The following is a 23247-nucleotide window of genomic DNA, read 5'->3' as shown; positions in this document are numbered from 1 at the left end:
CCACGCCACGCCCACAGAACCAGTAGTAACAAATTTTACATTTCACACCTGCCTCAATGACTCTCTTAAAAGAACGCAAATGACCAGCTGTCTGCAAGGAGTATAAACCTTTCCATTCCCCACCATCCAGTTTTTTTTTTTTTAATTTGATTTATATGCCGCCCTTCTCCGGAGACTCAGGGCGGTTTACAATGCGTTAAGCAATAGCCTTCATACTTTTGTATATTTATACAAAGTCAGCTTATTGCCCCCACAAACTGGGTCCTCAATTTACCTACCTTAGAAAGGATGGAAGGCTGAGTCAACTTTGAGCCTGGTAAGATTCGAACCTGCAGAAATTGCAGGCAGCTGTGTTAATAACAGGGTGCATTAAACCACTGTACTACCAAGGCTCCAGTTAGAGGTGAAGAAGCTTCTTGGGTGAGAAGTCTTCAAAGAATAGCAAGAAAGTCCAGTGGCCTCTTGAGAAAGCACTTTTGGGACAACCGTGACCTGGATGACTGAGAATCTCCATAGACATTCATTCATTATTCATTCATTCATTCATTCATTCATTCATTCATTCATTCATTGGTTCAATTTATATGCTGCCCTTCTCTGGAGACTCAGGGCGGCTTACAACGCGTTAAGCAATAGCCATCATACTTTTGTATATACCTGCTTATTAGGGCTTTCAGCCCCCTCTAAGGGGTGTTCTTTTTTATACAAAGTCAGCTTATTGCCCCTACAATCCGGGTCCTCATTTTACCTACCTCGAAAGGATGGAAGGCTGAGTCAACCTTGAGCCTGGTGAGATTTGAACTTGCAGTAATTGCAGGCAGCTGGTGCTACTTAACAACACTTTAGTCTGCTGCGCCACCAAGGCTCTTATTTAGCTATATACACTACAGAGCCGAAGAAGCTTCTGGGACGAGAAGCGAAACGTCTTCCAATAAAAACCAGAACGTCCAGTGGCCTCTTGCAAAAAAGCACTTTTGGGACAACCATGATCTGCATGAATGAGAATCTCCATAGACATTTAGCTATATGCTGCAGAGCTGAAGAAGCTTCTTGGATGAGAAGCGAAACGTCTTCCAAGAAAAACCAGAAAGTCCAGCTGCCTCTTGCAAAAAGCACCTATAGCTAAACGTCCACGGAGATTCGCAGTCATTCAGGTCATGTTTTTCCCAAAGATGCTTTTTCTAGAGGCAACTGGACCTTCTTGCTATTCTTTGAAGACGTTTTGCTTCCCATCCAAGAAGCTTCTTCAGCTCTGTATTGTATAGCTAAATGTCTATGGAGATTCTCATTCATGGAGGTCATGGTTGTCCCAAAGGTGCTTTTTCAAGAGGCAACTGGACTTCTTTGTTTTTCTTTTGATGACATCTCACTCAAGAAGCTTCTTCAGCTCTGACTGGATGTGGGGAATGGCCTGATCCGCCAGTTGCGACCCTTTCTAGATCGGGACTCCCTACGCACAGTCACTCATGCGCTCGTCACCTCCCGTCTGGACTGCTCCAAGTGGCGCAGAGTGCAGCCGTGTGGGTGGTTATGGGAACAACGTGGCGTTCCCATGTAACACCTCTCCTGCGCGAGCTGCACTGGCTCCCGGTGGTCTTTCGGGTGCGCTTCAAGGTTTTGGTTATAACCTTTAGAGCGCTCCATGGCTTAGGACCTGGTTATCTACGGGACCGCCTGGTACCACCAATAGCCTCCCACTGGCCAGTACGCTCCCATAGAGAGAGGCTCCTCTGGGTGCTGTCGGCCAAACAATGTTGACTGGTGGCCCCTAGGGGGAGAGCCTTCTCTGTGGGGGCATCTGGAACGAGCTCCCCCCGGAGATACGGAGGATCCCGGATCTGCATACCTTCCGTCGCGCACTCAAGACTTTTTTATTTCATCAAGCTGGCCTGGCCTAAATCTTCTCCCCTTTTTAAATGTAAATTTTAATTTGTTTTTAAATTATTGAGTATTTTAAATTTGTCTCAGCCAAATTATTTAATTCATTTTTATTCTATTTTCAATTTTTGTATTTTCGTGTTTTATTCTGTGGCTGTTCACCGCCCTGAGTCCTTCGGGAGTAGGGTGGTATATAAATCCAATTAAAAAAAAAAGAAAGGATTGATATTCCTTGCGGACAGCTGGTCATTTGCATCCTTTTAGAGAGTCATTGAGGCTGCTTGGAGGTTCATTGGTGTCCTCAGCTTCACTTGAGTGTTGCAAATGGGTGTGAGGAGCCTTCTTCCTTCTTGTTTTGGAAGACTGGAGATAGTTGATGTCTTATTCCTCCCCCTCTGTTGAGAGAGGGCTGTTCAATTTTCAATTTCTTAAGGGAAGCAGCCGAAGTGATGGGAAGACCATAAGGTGAAAAATTGACTGGATCTCCTTCGTAATGTTTACAAACACCCCACAACTAACTTTTGGTCTTTGGGCTTGATTTAAGATATTTGTATTTGATGTTTTTACTTGGCTGTTCACCGCCCTGAGTCCTCAGGGAGAAGGGCGGTATACAAATTCAAAATAAAATAAAAAAATAAAATAAAAAAAAAGAAGAACTGTCAGCTTTACAGAATAAAGAAAATATTGACACCTTTATTAAGGGAACCAATGTATACAATTCTCCTCATTTATTCCTCTTGTTGTTGTTGTGTTGTTGTTGTTGAAGATATCAATCCCATGCTCTAATTCTAGAAGTTTCTGTACCCGGGAATCATCAAGATTTGGCACCCTTGATCTGAAAAAGAATCAAATTCTCTGCAGCCAATCAAGGAATCCTCAGAAATGTGGCCTCACCTTCCTTTTCAGCTCTGAAGACAAATATTCGGTGTGCTGTCACCACTTCAAACTTGTTGTCTCTGTGCATCCGGACTGCAGCTATCGCAGAAAGAAGAATGATGCCCTTGGAGTAGATGTCCTGTATCAAAAGCATAAAGATACGCTTATTCGCATACAAAGGGTCCCTTCACCAAAATATTCTATTCTATTATTCTATTCTATTCTATTCTATTCTATTCTATTCTATTCTATTCTATTCTATTCTATTCTACCCTACCCTACCCTACCCTACCCTACCCTATTCCTTAATCCTATCCTATCCTATCCTATCCTATCCTATCCTATCCTATCCTATCCTATCCTATCCTATCCTATCCTATCCTATCCTATCCTAATTCTATTCTATTCTATTCTATTCTATTCTATTCTATTCTATTCTATTCTATTCTATTCTATTCTATCCTATCCTATCCTATCCTATCCTATTCTATTCTATTCTATTCTATTCTATTCTATTCTATTCTATCCTACTCCTCTACTCTACTCTACTCTACTCTACTCTACTCTACTCTACTCTACCCTACCCTACCCTACCCTATCCTATCCTGTCCTGTCCTGTCCTGTTCCCTATTCTATTCTATTCTATTCTATTCTATTCTATTCTATTCCATTCTAATTCTATTGTATTCCTAATTCTATTCCTAATTCTATTATGTTCTTTCTGTTCCTAATTCTATCCTATCCTATCCTATCCTATCCTATTCCTAATTCTATTCTATTTTATTCTAATTCTATTCTAATTCTATTCTATTTTCTATTCTGTTCTATTCTATTCTATTCCATTTTATTCCATTCCTATTGCTATTGCTATTCCATTCCATTCCATTCCATTCCATTCTTCTGTTCTGTCCTATTCTGAAATATTCTGTAAGGGTGAATACAAAAAGGAAACCAGAGTCGCTTGTCGTACAGAATGCTAAAGGAGGCAGGATTAAAAGTAGAAGAACTTCAACTGGGTGGTAGGAAGGCTGTTGTTTCTCCTCCTCCTTCTTTATTTTGCAATCGGGTTTATTTTTAAACCGAGCAAACCACGCTTGGCTTGGTTAGACTACGGGAAGCCCAAGGACTGTAAGTAAGCTAGACTAAGATATCAATCAAAACATCCCAAAACCTCTGTCTCATACTAGGAAAACTGCAAGGATTTTCTCTACGTAAATCACAAATAGTCCACTTCAACTCACGGTTGACTCTCTCTTTTTTTTTTCTTTAAAAAAAATAGTTATTTCCAGGCAGCAGCACCAACAACCATATTCAGAGAAAGAAGTAGCTTGTATTTTTTTTTTTTAAAAAAAAACAACAATTTCCGAAGAAATACATAAATATATGTATCTCACATATATATATGTGAGAAAAAAAAAAAAGCTACCACCCACATACACAGTCCAGTGGCAAATTCTCAGAAGTGGGCTACTGCTAATGCTTATGAAACTTGTGACTAAATTTCCCCTTTCTCACTATCAAGGCAGCAAATACGTACGGGCTAGTCCTCAGTTTAGGCCTGCAATTGAGCCCAAAATGTAAGCTGCTAAGTAAGACCAAAATGTAACTTGCTAAGTAAGTTGCATAAGTAAGTTAAGTGAGTTTCGTCCTGCAGGTTCTGACAGGTTCTGGAGAACCGGTAGCGGAAATTTTCAGTAGTTCAAAAAACAGGCAAATACCACCTCTGGCTAGCCCCCGAGTGGGGAGGGAATGGGGATTTTGCAGTATCCTTCCCCTGGAGTGGGGTTTGAATGGGAATTTTGCAGTATCCTTCCCCTGGAATGGGGTGGGAATGGGGATTTTGCAGTATCCTTCCCCTGGAGTGGGGAGGGAATGGGGATTTTGTAGTATCCTTCCCCTGGAGTGCGGAGGGAATGGGGATTTTGCAGTATCCTTCCCCTGGAGTGGGGTGGGAATGGGGATTTTGTAGTATCCTTCTCCTGGAGCGGGGAGGGAATGGAGATTTTGCAGTATCGTTCCCCCGGAGTGGGGAGGGAATGGGGATTTTGTAGTATCCTTCCCCTGGAGTGGAGTGGGAATGGGGATTTTGTAGTATCCTTCCCCTGGAGTGGGGTGGGAATGGGGATTTTGCAGTATTCTTCCCCTGGAGTGGGATGTGAATGGGGATTTTGCAGTATCCTTCCCTTGGAGTGGGGTGGGAATGGGGATTTTGCAGTATCCTTTCCCTGTCACACCCACCAAGCCACGCCCACCAAGCCACGCCCACAGAACCAGTAATAAAAAAAATGGAGTTCACCACTGGTTTCGTCCCATTTTACGGACTATTCATGACGCAGTTGCAATTGTTAAGTTAGCAACATAGTTGTTAAGGGAATCTGGATTTCCCATTGACATTGGTTGTCAAAAAGTCGCAAAAGGGGATCCCGCGATCCCGAGAACAATGCAACCGTCATAAAAGTGAGTCAGTTGCCAAGTGTCTGAATTTTGATCCTGTGACCGTGGGGATATGGCAATAATGGTCGTAAGTGTAACCAAATGGCCATAACTCACTTTTTTCAATGATGTTCTATCATATCTCACGACCTAAAATGGATACCCAACATCAAAAACGTCATCAAAATAGCACAACAAAGAATGTTCTTTCTGCGCTAACTCAGGAAGCTCAAACTGCCCAAGGAGCTGCTGATCCAGTTCTACAGAGGAATTATTGAGTCTGTCATTTGCACCTCCATAACTGTCTGGTTTGGCTCTGCAACCCAACAAGACGGACACAGACTTCGGAGGATAATTAGAACTGCAGAAAAAACAATGGCTACCAACCTGCCTTCCATGGAGGACCTGTATACTGCACGAGTCAAAAAGAGGGCTGTGAAAATATCTACAGACCCCTCACATCCTGGACATGAACTGTTTCAACTCCTACCCTCAAAACAACACTATAGAGCACTGCACACCAGAACAACTAGACACAAGGACAGTTTTTTCCCCAAACACCATCACTCTGCTAAACAACTAATTCCCACAACACAATTGACTAAATCTACATTACTATTAATCTTCTCATCGTTCCTATCACCCATCTCCTCCCACTTATTATTATTATTATTATTATTATTATTATTATTATTATTATTATTTCAATTTATATACTGCCCTATATGACTGCATGACTGTAACTTTGTTGCTGGTATCCTTAAGATTTATATTGGCTGTTTCCTAATAGGATTTGATTGCTTACTTGTACCCTATGACTATCATTAAGTGTTGTACCTTATGATTCTTGACGAATGTACAGTATCTTGTCTTTTACGTATGCACCAAGACAAATTCCTCGTGTGTCCAATCACACTTGGCCAATAAAGAATTCTATTCTATTCTATTCTATCCTAGAACTTCATATATTCATTTCTGTATCATACATCCTCCCGTTGCCCTTTCATAAAAGAGCGTGTATCCTTACGATTTATATTGACTGTTTCCTAATAGGATTTGATTGCTTAATTTGTACCCTATGACTATCATTAAGTGTTGTACCTTATGATTCTTGACAAATGTATCTTGTCTTTTTATGTACACTGAGAGCATATGCACCGAAGACAAATTCCTCGTGTGTCCAATCACACTTGGCCAATACAGAATTCTATCTATCTATCTATGTTGTAACTTTGGAAGATTACTAAATGAGATTACTTAAATGTTGTAAGTTGAGGACTAACTGTACATGCCATGCAACAAAAAAGAAAAAGAAAAAGAAAAGAAAATAGGACATGGTCCAAAAATTCCTACTACAAAGAGTGTTTTATTTCCTGGACGATTTTGATGGCCATATTTCTCGTGGGTTAAAGCCATGCCTGCTTACATTCAATCATATTCTCATACGCTCAAGTTTTCGAGATGCAATCAGGTCCTCACAGAAGGAAATTTCTCTCCATTTCATCAGAATGATCTAACTCTGTTGCAAAATTCATGGCAGTTTTCTTCCATCCAGATATTATATTCTGGCATCTACAGGCATCTGCTGACTACAGCTGGAACTGCAGTCGCTCTCTACAGCAGTGGCCAAAATTGTGGAAACCTTTTGGGGGGAAAAGTGTATTTTTCAGGTTTGATGTGGCTAATAACACCACTTTTTGGGGGGGAGTTTCAAGATAATCCTATTCCACTGCTGGAATGGCCGAGGAATAGCCCAAACCTTAACCCAATGGAAAATCTATGGAGCCGACTAAAGAAACTTGTTAGTCAGAAGCGACCCAGCAATAAAACCCAGTTAATAGAAGCCATCATTCAATCTTGGTTTCACATTATAACAGCTGCAGAACTAAAAGACTTGGTTCACTCCATGGGAAGATATTGTAAGGCTGTAATTCATGTTAAAGGTTACCCAACTAAGGATTAACTGACATGGGGATCATATTTGCATATCTCGTTTTTTCTGCATGCTTCATTTTTCTTCTTTATCCTGTAACTGCTATTCTAATAGCAAATCCTTCATAAAAGTTATTGCATGACATTCTTGATTAAATGATCTTTCCATTGATATATAATTTTATGGTACTACTAAAAAAAAAAAGTGGTGTTTTTAGCTAGTTTTAGAAAATACACTTTTCCCAAAAGGTTTCCACAATTTTGGCCACTACTGTATTTACTAGATTTTTTTCACCATCTCTTCCTTTTACCAAATCCTCTACTCTTAGAAAAAGTAGCTTATATCCGAAATGAAAGCTTTGGAGTGGGCAAAGTACTACCAAGAGCCTTGGTAGTACAGTGGTCTAAGGCACCCTGTTATTAAGCTGGTTATTAAGACCAACTGCCTGCAATTACTGCAGGTTCGAATCTCGCCAAGGCTCAAGGTTGACTCAGCCTTCCATCCTTTCTAAGGTAGGTAAATTGAGGACTGTTTGTGGGGGCAATAAGCTGACTTTGTATAAATATACAAAAGTATGAAGGCTATTGCTTAACGCATTGTAAGACGCCCTGAGTCTCCGGAGAAGGGCGGCATATAAGTCAAATTTAAAAAAGGGGGGGAGGGAAGGAAGGGAGGGAGGGAGAGAGGGGAGGGGAGGGGAGGGAAGAGAAGGGAGGGAAGGGAGGGAAGGGAAGGGAAGCAGGGGAGGGGAGTGAGGGGAGGAAGGGAAGGGAAGGGAAGGGAAGGGAAGGGAATCAGCTCCATGGGAAGCCTAAAACTATTTTTATTGAGATTGGCCATAATAACAGACTTTTGCAAGTCTTACGATGTTCTCCCTTCTCCTTCTTACACCGCAGTGAATTAGGGAAGGATCTGCATGAGCCAGTTCTGAATGTTATTTTGTGGTGGATTTAAAACTACTTTTGCTAAGGAATAATTCCTGCCTATCTCCATCCAGGTCATATGCTTTACTTTTCTATGTCTAATAACTGCCTTCCACCTTCAGGGAGAATGAGGATCAGACCATGAGTGACCCTGCTACCCAAAATCCTACGTTTAAGCAGTTGTCTACGGCTAAGTCCACACTAATAATTTGCTCAGAGTGGAATATATATTATTTCACATGACAGACTTACCTTGTCGTTATTGTAATAAGCCATGCTTTCGCCATCAAACTTCACCCAGCGTTTCTGAAACACGTGCTTCCTACATGGGAAGAAAGTCAAAAGCAATTTGAAAAAGGGAGGAGGAGCAGGAGCAGCAAGAGGAAGAGAAGAAGGGAGAGGAAGAGGAGCAGGAGGAGGAAGAGGAGGAGGAGAAAGAGGAGGGGGGAGGAGGAAGAAGAAGGGAGAGGAAGAGGAGGAGGAGGAGGAGGAGGAAGACAAAGAGGAGGGGATGGGGAGGAGGAGGAAGAGGAGGAGGAAGAAGAGGAGGAGGGGGGAGGAGGAAGAAGAGGAGAAGAAGGGAGAGGAAGAGGAGGAGAAGGGAGAGGAAGAAGAGGAGGGGGGAGGAGGAAGAAGAGGAGAAGAAGGGAGAGGAAGAGGAGGAGGAGGAAGAGGAAGAGGAGGAGGAAGACAAAGAGGAGGGGATGGGGAGGAGGAGGAAGAGGAGGAAGAGGAAGAAGAGGAGGAGAAGGGAGAGGAAGAAGAGGAGGAGGGGGGAGGAGGAAGAAGAGGAGAAGAAGGGAGAGGAAGAGGAGGAGGAGGAAGAGGAGGAGGAGGAGGAAGACAAAGAGGAGGGGATGGGGAGGAGGAGGAAGAGGAAGAAGAGGAGGAGGAGGAGGAAGACAAAGAGGAAGGGATGGGGAGGAGGAGGAAGAGGAGGAAGAGGAAAAAGAGGAAGAGAAGGGAGAGGAAGAAGGGGAGGAGGAAGGGGAGAAGAAGGAGGAGGAGGAGTTCTGCTAGACAAATTTCCTTTCCTGTCTAGTCAGTAAAGTCTACAGATGGCAAAAATAGCACAAGAGTTCCTCTCGTTCAGGAACCTTCACAACAAAGAGGTTGCAACACCACGCATTCTTCTCTGAATTCACTTGTCATGAAATGGGCCTTTCGTGATGCAAAAGGAAGACCTCTATGAGGAATAGGTTGCCTTTTATTTTAATTTACTTATTTATTTATATCCATCCTTTATTTGTTTTATATACAACTCAACACGTACCACATACTTCTTCCTCCTGTTTTCTCTCCCACAACCAGAGAGAGAGAGAGTTGAGAGAGAGTTGACTGGCCCAAAGTCACCAGCTGGTTTTCAGAACTAAGGCAGGACTACAACTCACCATCTCCTGGTGATTGACCCAAAGTTACCTAGCTGCTTTCCTGCCTGAGGCGAGACTATAACTCACCATCTCCTGGTGATTGACTCCAAGTCACCTAGCTGCTTTCCTGCCTGAGGCGGTACTAGAATCCACCATCTCCTGGTGATTGACCCAAAGTCACCTAGCTGCTTTCCTGCCTGAGGCGGTACTAGAATCCACCGTCTCCTGGTGATTGACCCAAAGTTACCTAGCTGCTTTCCTGCCTGAGGCGAGACTAGAACTCACCATCTCCTGGTGATTGACTCCAAGTCACCTAGCTGCTTTCACGCCTAAGGCAGTACTAGAACTCACCATCTCCTGGTGATTGACCCAAAGTTACCTAGCTACTTTCCTGCCTGAGGTGGTACTAGAATCCACCGTCTCCTGGTGATTGACCCAAAGTGAACTAGCCACCTTTCCTGCCTGAGGCGAGACTAGAACTCATCATCTCCTGGTGATTGACTCCAAGTCACCTAGCTGCTTTCACGCCTAAGGCAGTACTAGAATCCACCGTCTCCTGGTGATTGACCCAAAGTGAACTAGCTACCTTTCCTGCCTGAGGCGAGACTAGAACTCACCATCTCCTGGTGATTGACTCCAAGTCACCTAGCTGCTTTCCTGCCTGAGGCGGTACTAGAATCCACCATCTCCTGGTGATTGACCCAAAGTTACCTAGCTGCTTTCCTGCCTGAGGCGAGACTAGAACTCACCATCTCCTGGTGATTGACTCCAAGTCACCTAGCTGCTTTCACGCCTAAGGCAGTACTAGAACTCACCATCTCCTGGTGATTGACCCAAAGTTACCTAGCTACTTTCCTGCCTGAGGTGGTACTAGAATCCACCGTCTCCTGGTGATTGACCCAAAGTGAACTAGCCACCTTTCCTGCCTGAGGCGAGACTAGAACTCACCATCTCCTGGTGATTGACTCCAAGTCACCTAGCTGCTTTCACGCCTAAGGCAGTACTAGAATCCACCGTCTCCTGGTGATTGACCCAAAGTGAACTAGCTACCTTTCCTGCCTGAGGCGAGACTAGAACTCACCATCTCCTGGTGATTGACTCCAAGTCACCTAGCTGCTTTCCTGCCTGAGGCGGGTACTAGAATCCACCATCTCCTGGTGATTGACCCAAAGTTACCTAGCTGCTTTCCTGCCTGAGGTGGTACTAGAATCCATCGTCTCCTGGTGATTGACCCAAAGTGAACTAGCTACCTTTCATGCCTGAGGCAAGACTAGAACTCACTATCTCCTGGTGATTGACCCAAAGTCACCTAGTTCCTGCCTGAGGCGAGACTAGAGCTCACTATCTCCTGATGATTGACCCAAAGTTACCTAGCTGCTGTCATGCCTATGGCAGAACTAGAATTCATTGTCCCCTGGTGATCAACCCAAAGTGAACTAGCAAGCTTTCATGCCTGAGGTGAGACTAGAACTCACCATCTCCTGGTGACTGACCCAAAATCACCTAACTGCTTTCATGCCTAAGGCAGTAGTAGAATTCAATGTATCCTGGTGATCGACCCAAAGTGAACTAGCCAGCTTTCATGCCTGAGGCGGGACTAGAACTCACCCTTTCCCGGTGATTGACTCAAAATCACCCAATCTGCTTTCCTGCCTAAGGTGGTGCTAGAACTCACCGTCTCCCAGTTTCTAGCCTGCTGCCTCAACCTGTAGACCAGGGGTGTCAAACACAGTTTCACTGAGGGCTGTGTTGACCTTGGGGGGACGGGACACTGGGTGGGTGTAGCCAACTGGATGGGTATGGCCAGTTTGACGTCACTCACTGGGTGTGGCCAATTGGGTGGGCGTGGCCAGCTTGACGCCACTCCCCAAACTGCTGTCATGTTTCCTCTTCGCACTGGGTAGACCGGGCCGAAGCCATACTGGCCTGATGTTTCCTCTTCACATTGGGTAGACCGGGCCCAAGTGACGCGGGCCAGATCCTTACATTTTCCAGGACAGCCTCACTGACTGGAACTGACCACATCTGACCATAGACAGACAGCCCACAAGCCTGGTGTTTGACACCCCTGCTGTAGACCAAACTGGGTCTCTAACATCAGTAAAATCATCATAATTATATAATCATTATAACGGGCTCTTTTTTGGCGACGTACCCTTGAGGAGAGAGTTTATCCAGCCAACCTTCCTTAACCTTCTTCACTGCCGGAGCGTAAAAGCAGGCATAAGGTGTGATTGTGTCGTTGAAGCCAGGGACTAATTCATCACCGCAAACAGCCGGGGAAGAAAACATCTGGTCTTTCACATCGAGATCCAGATGCCCGCTTTTGAATTCTCCGAGGCCTTTTGTAGGTTTATATTTTCCCCTCCAAGCGTAGCGAGAACATTCTTTCAGTAAAGAAGATTCAGCTTCACCGACAAATCTGTTCGGAAAGGGACTCTGGTCTCCTTGGGATGTCAATTCAGAGTCCTTTACGTTTTCGGAGGTTTTCTGGGTTTGATTACTAGTAGCCAAACTAAAGAAGAAGAAGAAAAGAGGGAGGGGAAAAGGATAATGTTACTTCCAGCATCCCATTTGGCTCCGAAGAGATGCTGGCACCTGGTGATTTTGGAGTGCGATTTTCCTGCTGATAAAACAGGTTGCTTTTCTATCTTCAAAATCAAACCCACAATTCTAGGATTACCATATTTTTCGGAGTATAAAATGCACCTTTCCCCCCCAAAAAAAGGGTGAAAATCTGGGTGTGTCTTGTACTCCGAATGTAGCCCCGCCCAGCTTCTCAAACCGAGGTTTTAGAGGCTGAAAAAAGCACCAGAAAAGAAGCTTCAGAAAAGAAGCCTCTAAACAGAGCTTCAGAAAAGAAGCCTCCAAACAGAGCTTCAGGAAAAAAGTCCTCAAACAGAGCTTCAGAAAAAAAGCCCCCAAACAGAGCTTCAGAAAAGAAGCCTCCAAACAGAGCTTCAAAAAAGAAGCCTCCAAACAGAGCTTCAGAAAAGAAGCCTCCAAACAGAGCTTCAAAAATGAAGCCTCCAAACAGAGCTTCAGAAAAGAAGCCTCCAAACAGAGCTTCAAAAAAGAAGCCTCCAAACAGAGCTTCAGAAAAGAAGCCTCCAAACAGAGCTTCAGAAAAGAAGCCTCCAAATAGAGATCAGAGGCTTTTTTTTCTGTTTCGGAGGCTTTCAGAGGCAGGAAAAAAAGTTTTTTCTGAAACAGAGTTTCAGAAGTTTCAGAGGCTGAAAAAAAAAGCAAAAAAAAGCAAGGCACAGTGCTCACAACCAAGGAACCTATTGCTAAAATTCACCTCTGGGAACAGCTGATTGGGGGTATTCCGGGAGGCCGGTCCACCTACCAATCAGCTTTTTTCTTATTTTCCACCCCAGAAACTAAGGTGCATCTTATACTCCAAAAAATACGGTAGCTAGTAAACTACAAGCAACTCCTTGGTTTACAACTGCAATGGAGCCCAACATTTCTTGTCGCTAAGCAAGGCAGCGGTTCAGGGAGTATTGCGATTTTTTCCCCTACTTTTCATTGTGTTTATTTACACAGGGAAGCAAGTGTCACCGTAACAGGAAGAGATTACAGAGAAATATACAGCCAGCAGAGATGCATCAAGCTGATCTTTCAGCTGCAGAAATTTTAATCTGGGCCACTTATTAAGGGTGAGTGTCTTGGACCAATTTAGTCTTGCTTCATCACACACAACTCAAAAGAGTAGGGGAAAAGGGAAAGTGGAAATCAGAGAGAATATTTCCTGACCCTATTAACCAGGGGTGAAATCCAGCAGGTTCTGACAGGTTCTGGAGAACCAGTAGCAGAAATTTTGAGCAGTTTGGAGAACTGGCAAATGCCACCTCTGGCTGGCCCCAGAGTGGGGTGGGAATGGAGATTTTGTAATATCCTTCTCCCAGGAGTAGGGAGGGAATGGGGATTTTGCAGTATCCTTCCTCTAGAGTGGGGTGAGAATAGAGATTTTGCAGTATCCTTCCCCTGCCATGCCCACCAAGCCACGCCCACCAAGCCACGCCCACACAATCGGTAGTAAAAAAATTTGGATTTCACCACTGTTATTAACCTGTGATACCCAGCTCTGCGGCCATACGGCTCAGTCCAAATTTCTAAGAAGTTCCGAGTTCATTAGAGATCCCGTTTTGACTCTACCATCTCTGCTCCAACTCATCATCTTTGAAAGTTCTGCATTGCCACCATTTCATAAGAAAACTACTCCTTAATGCAGGGGTTGGCAACCTTAAACTCTCAAAGAGCCATAAAGGTCCTAACCGGAAGCCCCCGTTCAATTCTGGAGCCGACCGGAAGTCCGGTTCCCCCATCATAGTCTCCTCCTAATACGGTGTCTTTTTTTCTCTGCTGACCGGAAGTCCGGTTCCCCCACCAAAGAGTCTCCTCCTAGCGCAGCATCCTTTTTCCTCTACCTGTCCTAATCGAAAGCCCTATCAATTGTGGAGCCGACCAGCAACAGGGAGCCGCAGCAGAGGGATGAAAGAGCCACATGCGGCTCCAGAGCCGCGGGATACTGACCCCTGAATAAGAAACTGATAGATACAGATTAACAGAGTTGGAAGGGACCTTGTAGGTCATCTAGTCCAACCCCCCACCCAAGCAAGAGACTCTACACCATTTCTGACAAATGGCAGTCCAATCTCTTCTTGAAACTTCCAGTGATGAAGCTCCCACAACTTCTGAAGGCAACTTCTGTTCCATGGGTTGATTGTTCTCATTGTCAGAAAAATTCTCCTTATTTCTAGGTTGAATCCTTGATCAGTTTCCATCCATTATTCCTTGTCTGGCCTTCAGGTGCTTTGTAAAATAGCTTGACCTCTTCCTCCTCTCTGTGGGAGCCGCTCAAATATTTGAAGACTGCTATCGTGTCTCCCCTGGTCCTTCTCTTCACTAGACTAGCCATGCTCAGTTCCTGCAACCGTTCATTGTATGTTTTAGCCTCCAGTCCCCTAATCAGGAGTGAAATGCTCCCGGTTTTGGACCGGTTCAACCGAACCGGCCGGTGGTTCGGAGAACCGGTAGTGATGGCAGCTCGAGGCTCCACCCACCCGCCTGATCGTCCTTACTTCCTGGTTTTAACCAGGAAGTAACCTTTTTTTTTTACCCTCTGTGCATGCGCAGAAGGGTTTGCACATGCGCAGAGGGTCAGCGCATGCATGTGATGCGGGTGTGCAAGCAAAGCGAGCGCATGTGATGTGCGTGACGCATGCACTTCCGAATCAGTAGGGAAGGTAAGTAGATTTCACCCCTGCCCCTAATCATCCTGGTTGCTCTTCCCTGCACTTTTTCTAGAATCTCAACTTCTTTTTTACAGTGTGGTGACCAGATCTGGATGCAGTATTCTAGGTGTGGTCTTAATAAGGCTTTATAAAGGGGTATTAGTACCTCACTTGATCTTGATTGTATCCTTCTGTTCATGCAATTTAGGATTGTGTTGGCTTTTTTGGCTGCCACCGGAAACCGCTGGCTCATATTTAACTGGTTCCTTAGCCTGATATTGTCCACAGGAAGAGAAGTGAGCTCAAAACCCCCCCAAAAGCTAACAAAGAAATATGATTATTTCAGCCCATGGAGGAAACTGAATTTAGCAACCATGCATCCTGGTGCTTCTTTTCTTGAACTTGGTTTAAAAATGTAAGCACACGCCTCCCCTAACCCAAACATAACAAAAACAGAGGCTGGCCTTATTCGTTTCCTTCCGACCAGACACTTAGAAATGAGCTTCAGAAGGAGAGAACAACATCCTGCCTGCAATGCAGGAGATGACTTTGTTCCTATTAGCAAAGTCTGGAAAATGTAAAAAAAGATGTTGAGACTCTAGAAAGAGTGCAGAGAAGAGCAACAAAGATGATTAGGAGGCTAAAACAAGAATGGTTGATGAAATTGGGTATGTCTAGTTTAATGGAAAGAAGCACTAGAGGGAACATGAGAGCAGTCTTCCACAGGGGTGAAATGCTATCGGTTCAGATGGGTTCGCCCGAACCGGTAAATTTTTTTTTTTTTTTAAGAGGATTTAACCAACCTTCTAAAACAATGAATCTCAATCCAAATCAAATCTTCCAGCTGGGTGTGTAGACCCTGCTTTATATCATCTGTGAATGCTACAGTTTAAAAAAATAAATTAAAAATAAGACCGATGTACAATTTTGACCCACGTTCATGTGTAATAAATGAATCCGAAATAGATTTGGATTTTTTTTTTCCCCTGCATTTTTAATCCAATACCCTGTTCTGCTCGGCATTCTTTTCTTTTCTTTATCCTCTTCTAACACCTCTGAGGGTTCCTTGCTGTAGATTTCCTGGAAGAATAATAAATAAGAGAGTTAGACAAAGTTAAGGCAAATTGTCCCGGTCTTTAGATTATAGTATTAACAGGGGTGAAATGCTACCGATTTGGTCCGGTTCGGGCAAATCGGTAGTAAAAAAAATGCTACCTGTTCAGGCGAACCAGTATTTCCGATGATCAGCTGGGCGACGATCAGCTGTGACGCACGACTTATATTAGCCAGACTCGTCAGATTTCCTGCTTTCTAGTTAATCTAAATTGTGTGGCACAGCAGATTCCCCCCACCCCTCACTGTTCTATTTATGTTTGCAGACTCGGAAGGCTTCCTAAGACTGGACTAGAACTCCCAGTTTCTGGTGATTGGCCCAAAGTCACCCAGCTGGATTTTATGGCTAAGGTGGGATTTGATGGTCTCTTACCTTCTAGGCTGGTGCCTTAACCACTAGGCCAAGTGCTGGTCTTGCTCAGTGGAGCTATAATGTTCCTTCTCAACAGTCCGCAGTTGGGATCTAACTAAGAGATCAACCGATATGTACCTAGGCCTATTACCTGTACACAAAACTATACCTATATCTATCTACAATTGCCCTTGGAAAGATAAAGCCTAGGCCTCAGGCCCAGCACTGACATCTGGAGTCCCTCGGTGAGGAAGAGGGGAAGTTTTAAAATGTGATGGTAGGTGGATGGATGGAAAGAAAGAAAGAAAGAAAGAAAGAAAGAAAGAAAGAAAGAAAGAAAGAAAGAAAGAAAGATAAAGAGATTAGAGAGACAGACAGACAGAGACAGTGATGATAGATGGATGGATGGATGGATGGACAGACAGACAGACAGACAGACAGATTAGAGAGACAGACAGACAGAGACAGAGTGATGATAGATGGATAGATAGATTATATATAGAGAGACAGACAGACAGTCAGATAGACAGAGACAGACAGTGATAGATGGATGGATGGATGGATAGATAGATAGATAGATGATAGATAGATAGATAGATAGATAGATAGATAGATAGATAGATAGATAGATAGATAAGAGAGAGAGAGACAAACAGGCAGATAGAGACAGAGTGATGATGGATGGATAGATTTATATATAGAGAGACAGACAGACAGACAGATAGACAGAGACAGACAGTGATAGATGGATGGATGGATGGATAGATGATAGATAGATAGATAGATAGATAGATAGATAGATAGATAGATAGATAGATAAGAGAGAGAGACAAACAGGCAGACAGAGACAGAGTGATGATGGATGGATAGATAGATTATATATAGAGAGACAGACAGACAGACAGACAGACAGACAGACAGACAGACAGAGACAGACAGTGATAGATGGATGGATGGATGGATGGATGGATGGATGGATGGATGGATGGATGGGTGAATGGGTGGATAGATAGATAGATAGATAGATAGATAGATAGATAGATAGATAGATAGATAAGAGAGAGAGAGACAAACAGGCAGACAGAGACAGAGTGATGATGGATGGATGGATGGATGGATGGATGGATGGATGGATGGATGGATAGAAAGAAAGAAAGAAAGAAAGAAAGAAAGAAAGAAAGAAAGAAAGAAAAATAGATAGATTAGAGAGAGAGACAGACAGACAGACAGACAAAGTGATGATAGATGGATAAATTGCTGGATGATTTAAGAGTACTGGCCTCAGTTGTTTTACCTGTATACATACCCATACCCATACCCATACCCAAATAGCCCAGTTCACCTGGTGTAAACACCATAGTTGTAAAAGCTTCCTCTTAAGCAGGCCACGTTCAGCCTGCCAAATCATTTAAATATGCTCTTATCTTAGACCAGAGCAGCTACCTCTCCTTCAAGATCTCAGCATCTGACCTCAGACTAAGGTGAGATATTCTGGAGTAGGAGGGGAACACCTACTCATTCTGTTTTACGTACAATTAGGACAACCTACGGCCTTGCCCACGGAGCCCACATGAAGGGCGCGTGGTCAGTGGAAGGAGGAAACAGACAAGGGGAACTTCTCTCCACGAAGTTTCACTTCGAGTCACTGAAACCCGCAGTGCAATTTCCTTTATTCCGGATTTGTTGGCAGGCTCCTCTGGTTAGCTGACAATGTGCCACCTCAGGGTGGCCACGCGGAAGAGGGGAAGTGGCGGAGAACCACAAGAAATGCACGAGGTCACGGACGGGTGGAGGCTAAGCTTGGAGACGCTTTGTGGGTTCCAGCTCTGAGGTCTCTATTCTTAAATGTTCTTCAATTGTTCTTAAATGTTCTTCGATAACTTAAATGTCGGTTATCACACTCAAATCAGCCAGGAAACATATTGGCATTTCATAAAATAAATCACATAATGACAAAGTTGGAAGGGACCCTTGGAGGTCATCCAGTTCAACCCCTGGCTCGAGCAGGAGACCTTAGTCCCGTGATGGCGAATCTATGGCACGCGTGCCACCTGGAGCCGTATCGGTGGGCACACGAGCTAAGCTCCGGAGCATATGCGCGCGCCGGCCACCTGATTTTTCAGGCCTTCTGGGCCCACCGGAAGTAGGGAAACAGGCTGTTTCCTGCCTCCGGAGGGCCTGGGGGTGGGTAGGGAAGGCCCATTTTTTGCTCTCCCCAGGCTCCAGAGCCTCTCTAGGAGCCTGGGGAGGGCGAAAACAGCCTCCCCTCCCCCCAGAGGCCTTCCGGAAGCTGGAAACGGCCTGTTTGCCAACTTCCGGTGGGACCGGAAGGCCCATTTTCTCCAAAGCACCTGAGGGCAGGACAAGAAGCAATGGGTGGAAACTAATCAAGGAGAGAAGCAACTTGGAACCTGCTGGATTTCACCCCTACTTCCAACTCCGTTATTCTATTCCATCTCTTAGATCCACTGTCCAGATTGTGCATATAGGAAAAATGCCCTACTTGCTTAATGATTTAAATGGGGTCTCAAATTAAACCCCTCCCCCCCAAAAAAAAACAAACCCCCAACTCTCTCTAGGAATGCAGCTATGCTGTTTCAGCTGCTCCATTGGAAATTGCAATTATGATGGGCTATCCAGAGCCACGGAGAATATTTTAATGTAATCCCAGGCATTATTTTCCTGGAGTGAATTCCTTTCATTAGGGCGTTAGTAAATAATTCCATTCATATATGTGGATGGCTGCGGGCTGATTGTCTGCGTAGGTTGAGGTGTATTGATGTCCACACACCTTCCCTAACTTTACACAATAAGAAAGCACAGCACTGGTAAATTAATTCGGAATTTCCAATGGTGTGGGGAAATGGTTTCATAGCAGAAGTGAACGTCTTTTGAAATCCATAGGCACTTTCAGAGGGGGAAGGATGCCATTTAACTGTGTTTTAAAGAAACAACTATATTCTGTTGGCAAATATTATTTTAATACCCAGGCTGGTTTTTCAGGTTGTTAAAATGCAACGAAAGGACAGGACAGGACAGGACAGGACAGGACAGGACAGGATAGGATAAGAAATAGGATAGGATAGGATAGGATAGGATAGGATAGGATAGGATAGGATAGGATAGGATAGGATAGGATAGGATAAGAAATAGGATGGGATGGGATGGGATGGGATGGGATGGGATGGGATGGGATGGGATGGGATGGGATGGAATAGAATAGAATAGAATAGAATAGAATAGAATAGAATAGAATAGAATAGAATAGAATAGAATAGAATAGAATAGAATAGAATAGAATAGAATAGAATAATGGAATGTGGAATAGAATGCAATGCAATGGAAAGGAAAGGGACAGAACAGAAGAATGGGATGGGATGGGATGGGTTGGGTTGGGTTGGAGTAGAGTAGAGTAGGGTAGAGTAGGGTAGGGTAGGGTAGGGTAGGATAGGGTAGGGTGGGTAGGGTAGGGTAGGGTAGGGTAGGGTAGGGTAGGGTAGGGAAAGGAATCCGGCAAGGCTGTATACTGTCACCCTGTCTATTTTTTTAAAAAAATTGATTTATATGCCGCCCTTCTCCGGAGACTCAGGGCGGCTTACAAAGCGTTAAGCAATAGCCTTCATACTTTTGTATATTTTTACAAAGTCAGCTTATTGCCCCCACAAACTGGGTCCTCAATTTACCTACCTTAGAAAGGATGGAAGGCTGAGTCAACCTTGAGCCTGGCGAGATTCGAACTTACAGTAATTGCAGACAGCTGGAGTTAAATTACAGTGCATTAGTCTGCTGAGCTATCCAGGCTCCGTATTTAACTTATATGCAGAGCACATCATGAGAAAGGCAGGACTTGATGAATCAAAAGTTGGAATTAAGATTGCCGGGAGAAATATCAACACCTTCAGATATGCAGATGATACCACTCTAATGGCAGAAAGTAAAGAGGAACTAAAGAGCCTCTTGATGCGGGTGAAGGAGGAGAATGCAAAAGTCGGCTTGGAACTCAACATTAAAAAAACTAAGATCATGGCATCCGGGCCTCTCAATTCTTGGCAAATAGATGGGGAAGAAATGGAGGAAGTGACGGATTTTATTTTCCTGGGCTCCAAGATCACCACAGATGGGGACTGCAGCCAAGATGCAGCCAAGATGTTTGCTCCTGGGAAGGAAAGCTATGGCAAATCTAGACAGCATACTAAAAAGCAGAGACATCAACCTGCCAACAAAAGTGTGTATAGTCAAGGCTATGGTTTTCCCAGTTGCAATGTCTGGCTGTGGAAGTTGGACCATAAGGAAGGCCGAGAAGGCCAAAGAATGGAGGCCTTTGAACTCTGGTGCTGGAGAAGACTCCTGCGAGTCCCTTGGACTGCAAGGCCATCAAACCGGTCAGTCCTAGAGGAGATCAACCCTGACCGCTCTTTAGAAGGCCAGATCCTGAAGATGAAACTCAGATACTTTGACCACCTAATGAGAAGGAAGGACTCCCTGGAGAAGAGCCCAATGCTGGGAGCGAAGGAGGGCAAAAGAAGAAGGGGACGGCAGAGAACGAGGTGGCTGGATGGAGTCACTGAAGCAGTAGGCGTGAGTTAAATGGACTCCAGAGGATAGTAGAGGACAGGAAGGCCTGGAGGAAAGTTGCCCATGGGGTCGCGATGGGTCGGACACGACTTCACAACTAACAGCAGCAACAACAAGGATAAGGTAGGGTAGGGTAAGGTAGGGCCATTTTTCTCTCTCCCACTTTTTTGCTCTCCCCAGGCTCCAGAGCCTTTCTAGGAGCCTGGAGAGGGCGAAAATGGCCTTACCCACCCCCCTGAGGCCCTCCAGAAGCCGGAAACCACCGGTTTGCCACCTTCCAGTCCCATCAGAAGTCAGCAAACAGCCTGTTTGCCGACTTCCAACCGGAGGGACTCTGGGGGGGTGGGGAAGGCCATTTTCACCCTCCCCAGGCTCCTAGAAAGGCTCTGGAGCCTGGGGAGAGCAAAAAACGGACCTTCCGATCCCACCAGAAGTTGGCAAATGAGCCGTTTCTGGCCTCTGGAGAGCCTCCAAGGGGTGGGGAAGGCCGTTTTTGCCCTCTCCAGGCTCCTAGAGAGTCTCTGCAGCCTGGGGAGAGAGAAAAATGGGTCTTCCCCACCACCACCCGAGGCCCTCCAGAGGCAGGAAACAGCCTGTTTCCCTACTTCCGGTGGGCCCAGAATTCCTGAAAAATCAGCTGGCCAGCACGCGCATCTTGTTCACATGATTACGTTTCTTGAATGGGTTGGTAATGCCATCCTGGACTAGGCCTACTTTTGGCGTTATCCAGCAAAGATAAAGATAAATAGAAAGAGAGACTCATAGCATGAGTGTCTGTCTGTCTGTCTATCTCTCTCTCTCTCTCTCCTTCTCCACCCCCCTCTCTCCCTCTTTCCCTTTCTCCCTTTCTCCCTTTCCCACCAGTGGTAGTATTCAGCCAGTTCGGACAAGTTGGGCGAACCGGTAGTGACGACCTGCGAGTGGGCCCGCCCATCCACCCAACCGCCCTGGTGCTATGCTGTCCTATTTAGCTACATTTTCTAAGCTGCGTGCATGCGTGCAAGCGAGAGCAAAGCACATCCGTGAAAGGCCATGTAGGGAAGGTGTGCAGGCTCTCACATTTTCGGTGTGCGGCAAACCGGTGGTAAAATTATGTGTGTTAGGAAATGAATATTACCTACCTTGTTGGGTTGGCAATATATAAACCATCAATATAGCTTTAAGACTGCTGTATTGCATCATACTGTGTCCTCATTGGTTAGCTCTGTAGCCAATCTCCTTAAGAGGGAGCTAGAAACATGGTTTGTTTCTTTTTGCTGTTCTTGCTCTCTGATATCTCTGTATGCTACTGTTTGCAAATCCAGAAGAACTGTTTATTGTGAATGACTACAACGACTGGTAAGAAGACTTTGTTATTGGATTATCCCTGGACTGTCGTTTTGCTATCTCCTGCTTTATATGTGTATGACCTGGACTGTTTATTGGACTGTGCCTTACTATTTCCTGAAAGTAAACACAACTCAGTGTATCTGTGTGTTGACTGTGTTTTATTCGTACCTACTCTCAATCACTTTCATGTGCACACCCTTGCTACTCAAGAGTTACTCTGCGAATTTCTTAACAATGTGAAACCCACCTCCGTCTCCCACACATTCAACCGTTCCACCATTATTGGAACGTAACTGCAGACTTCTAGGTAGTAAGCAACTCACCATGTCTTCAGGAGAATTCATAAGGAAGGTCTCACCATAGGGAGAAATGGGGGGTGGCTTTTCTTCAGCTGGCTCTCCTGGGAAAATAAAACAGACAAGACACACTCACAGTGTCATCCCGTGTCATCTCTAACACATGGTCCTTTGTGACTGCACATCAGTTCCGACCTGCAGAACAATCCTAGCTTGCAAATGGTTGACCGATCTCTTTTTGAAAGCCTACAGAGACGGAGCATCCACAATTTCTGGAGGCAAATTTGTTCCACCGGTTAATTAACTCTCACCTTTAGGAAATTTCTCCTTAGTTCTAGGTTGCTTCTCACCTTGGTTAGTTTCCATCCATTGTTTCTTCTCTTGCCTTTTGGTGCTTTGGAAAATAGTTTGAGACACCCCCCTCTCGTCTTTGTAGGAGCCTCTCAAATATTGGAAGACTGCTATTATGTTCCCTCTAGTCCTTCTTTTCATTAGACTAGACATACCCAATTCCTGGAACCATTCTTCATATGTTTTAGTCTCCGTGCCTTTAATTATCTTAGTTGCCTTTCTCCGCACTTCTTCCAGAATAGTGCTCCAGTCAAATATAGGTTTTTTTTGCAAATCCTCAAGTTGGCACATTCCAGGAAGAAGTAATTGCATTTATGAAATTTAGCTTTGAAACAAAGTTTAAAATATTTTGGGGTACTCGATATTCTCAAGTAAACATTTTTTAAAATGTTATCTAATTTTAGGTTCTATTTAATTGGGCCAAACTGTGTTATAATAATAATTTTAATTAGCAATTTTATGATGTTTGGGTATCTATATTTTTCTTGACTGCACACCGCCTTGAGTCCTACGGGAGAAAGGCAGTATAGAAATATAATAAATAAAATAAATAAGTATCTGGAAAAACAGAAATGGAA

At 44.4% G+C, this 23247-nt stretch overlaps 1 protein-coding gene across 1 annotated transcript in view; it reads right to left on the bottom strand.

The window, feature by feature from the left end:
- The window catches only part of ARAP2 (ArfGAP with RhoGAP domain, ankyrin repeat and PH domain 2), a 123785-nt gene that overhangs the window by 80186 nt on the left and 20352 nt on the right, over positions 1–23247 (bottom strand). The window contains exons 3-7 of the mRNA XM_070948934.1: positions 22346–22422; positions 15660–15733; positions 11569–11928; positions 8296–8365; positions 2773–2893 (exon numbers count right to left, since the gene is read on the bottom strand). Coding sequence (XP_070805035.1) covers positions 2773–2893; positions 8296–8365; positions 11569–11928; positions 15660–15733; positions 22346–22422 — 702 coding nt within the window. The remainder of the gene's footprint in view (positions 1–2772; positions 2894–8295; positions 8366–11568; positions 11929–15659; positions 15734–22345; positions 22423–23247) is intronic.

This window comes from Pituophis catenifer, unplaced genomic scaffold, assembly GCF_029215685.1.
Source record: "Pituophis catenifer annectens isolate HBS135680 unplaced genomic scaffold, rPitCat1.0.hap2 SCAF_8, whole genome shotgun sequence".
In the NCBI taxonomy this organism is placed as follows: Eukaryota; Metazoa; Chordata; class Lepidosauria; order Squamata; family Colubridae; genus Pituophis; species Pituophis catenifer.
The sequence above is the reverse complement of the archived record's forward strand: the minus strand, read 5'-3'. Positions and strand labels throughout refer to the sequence as shown.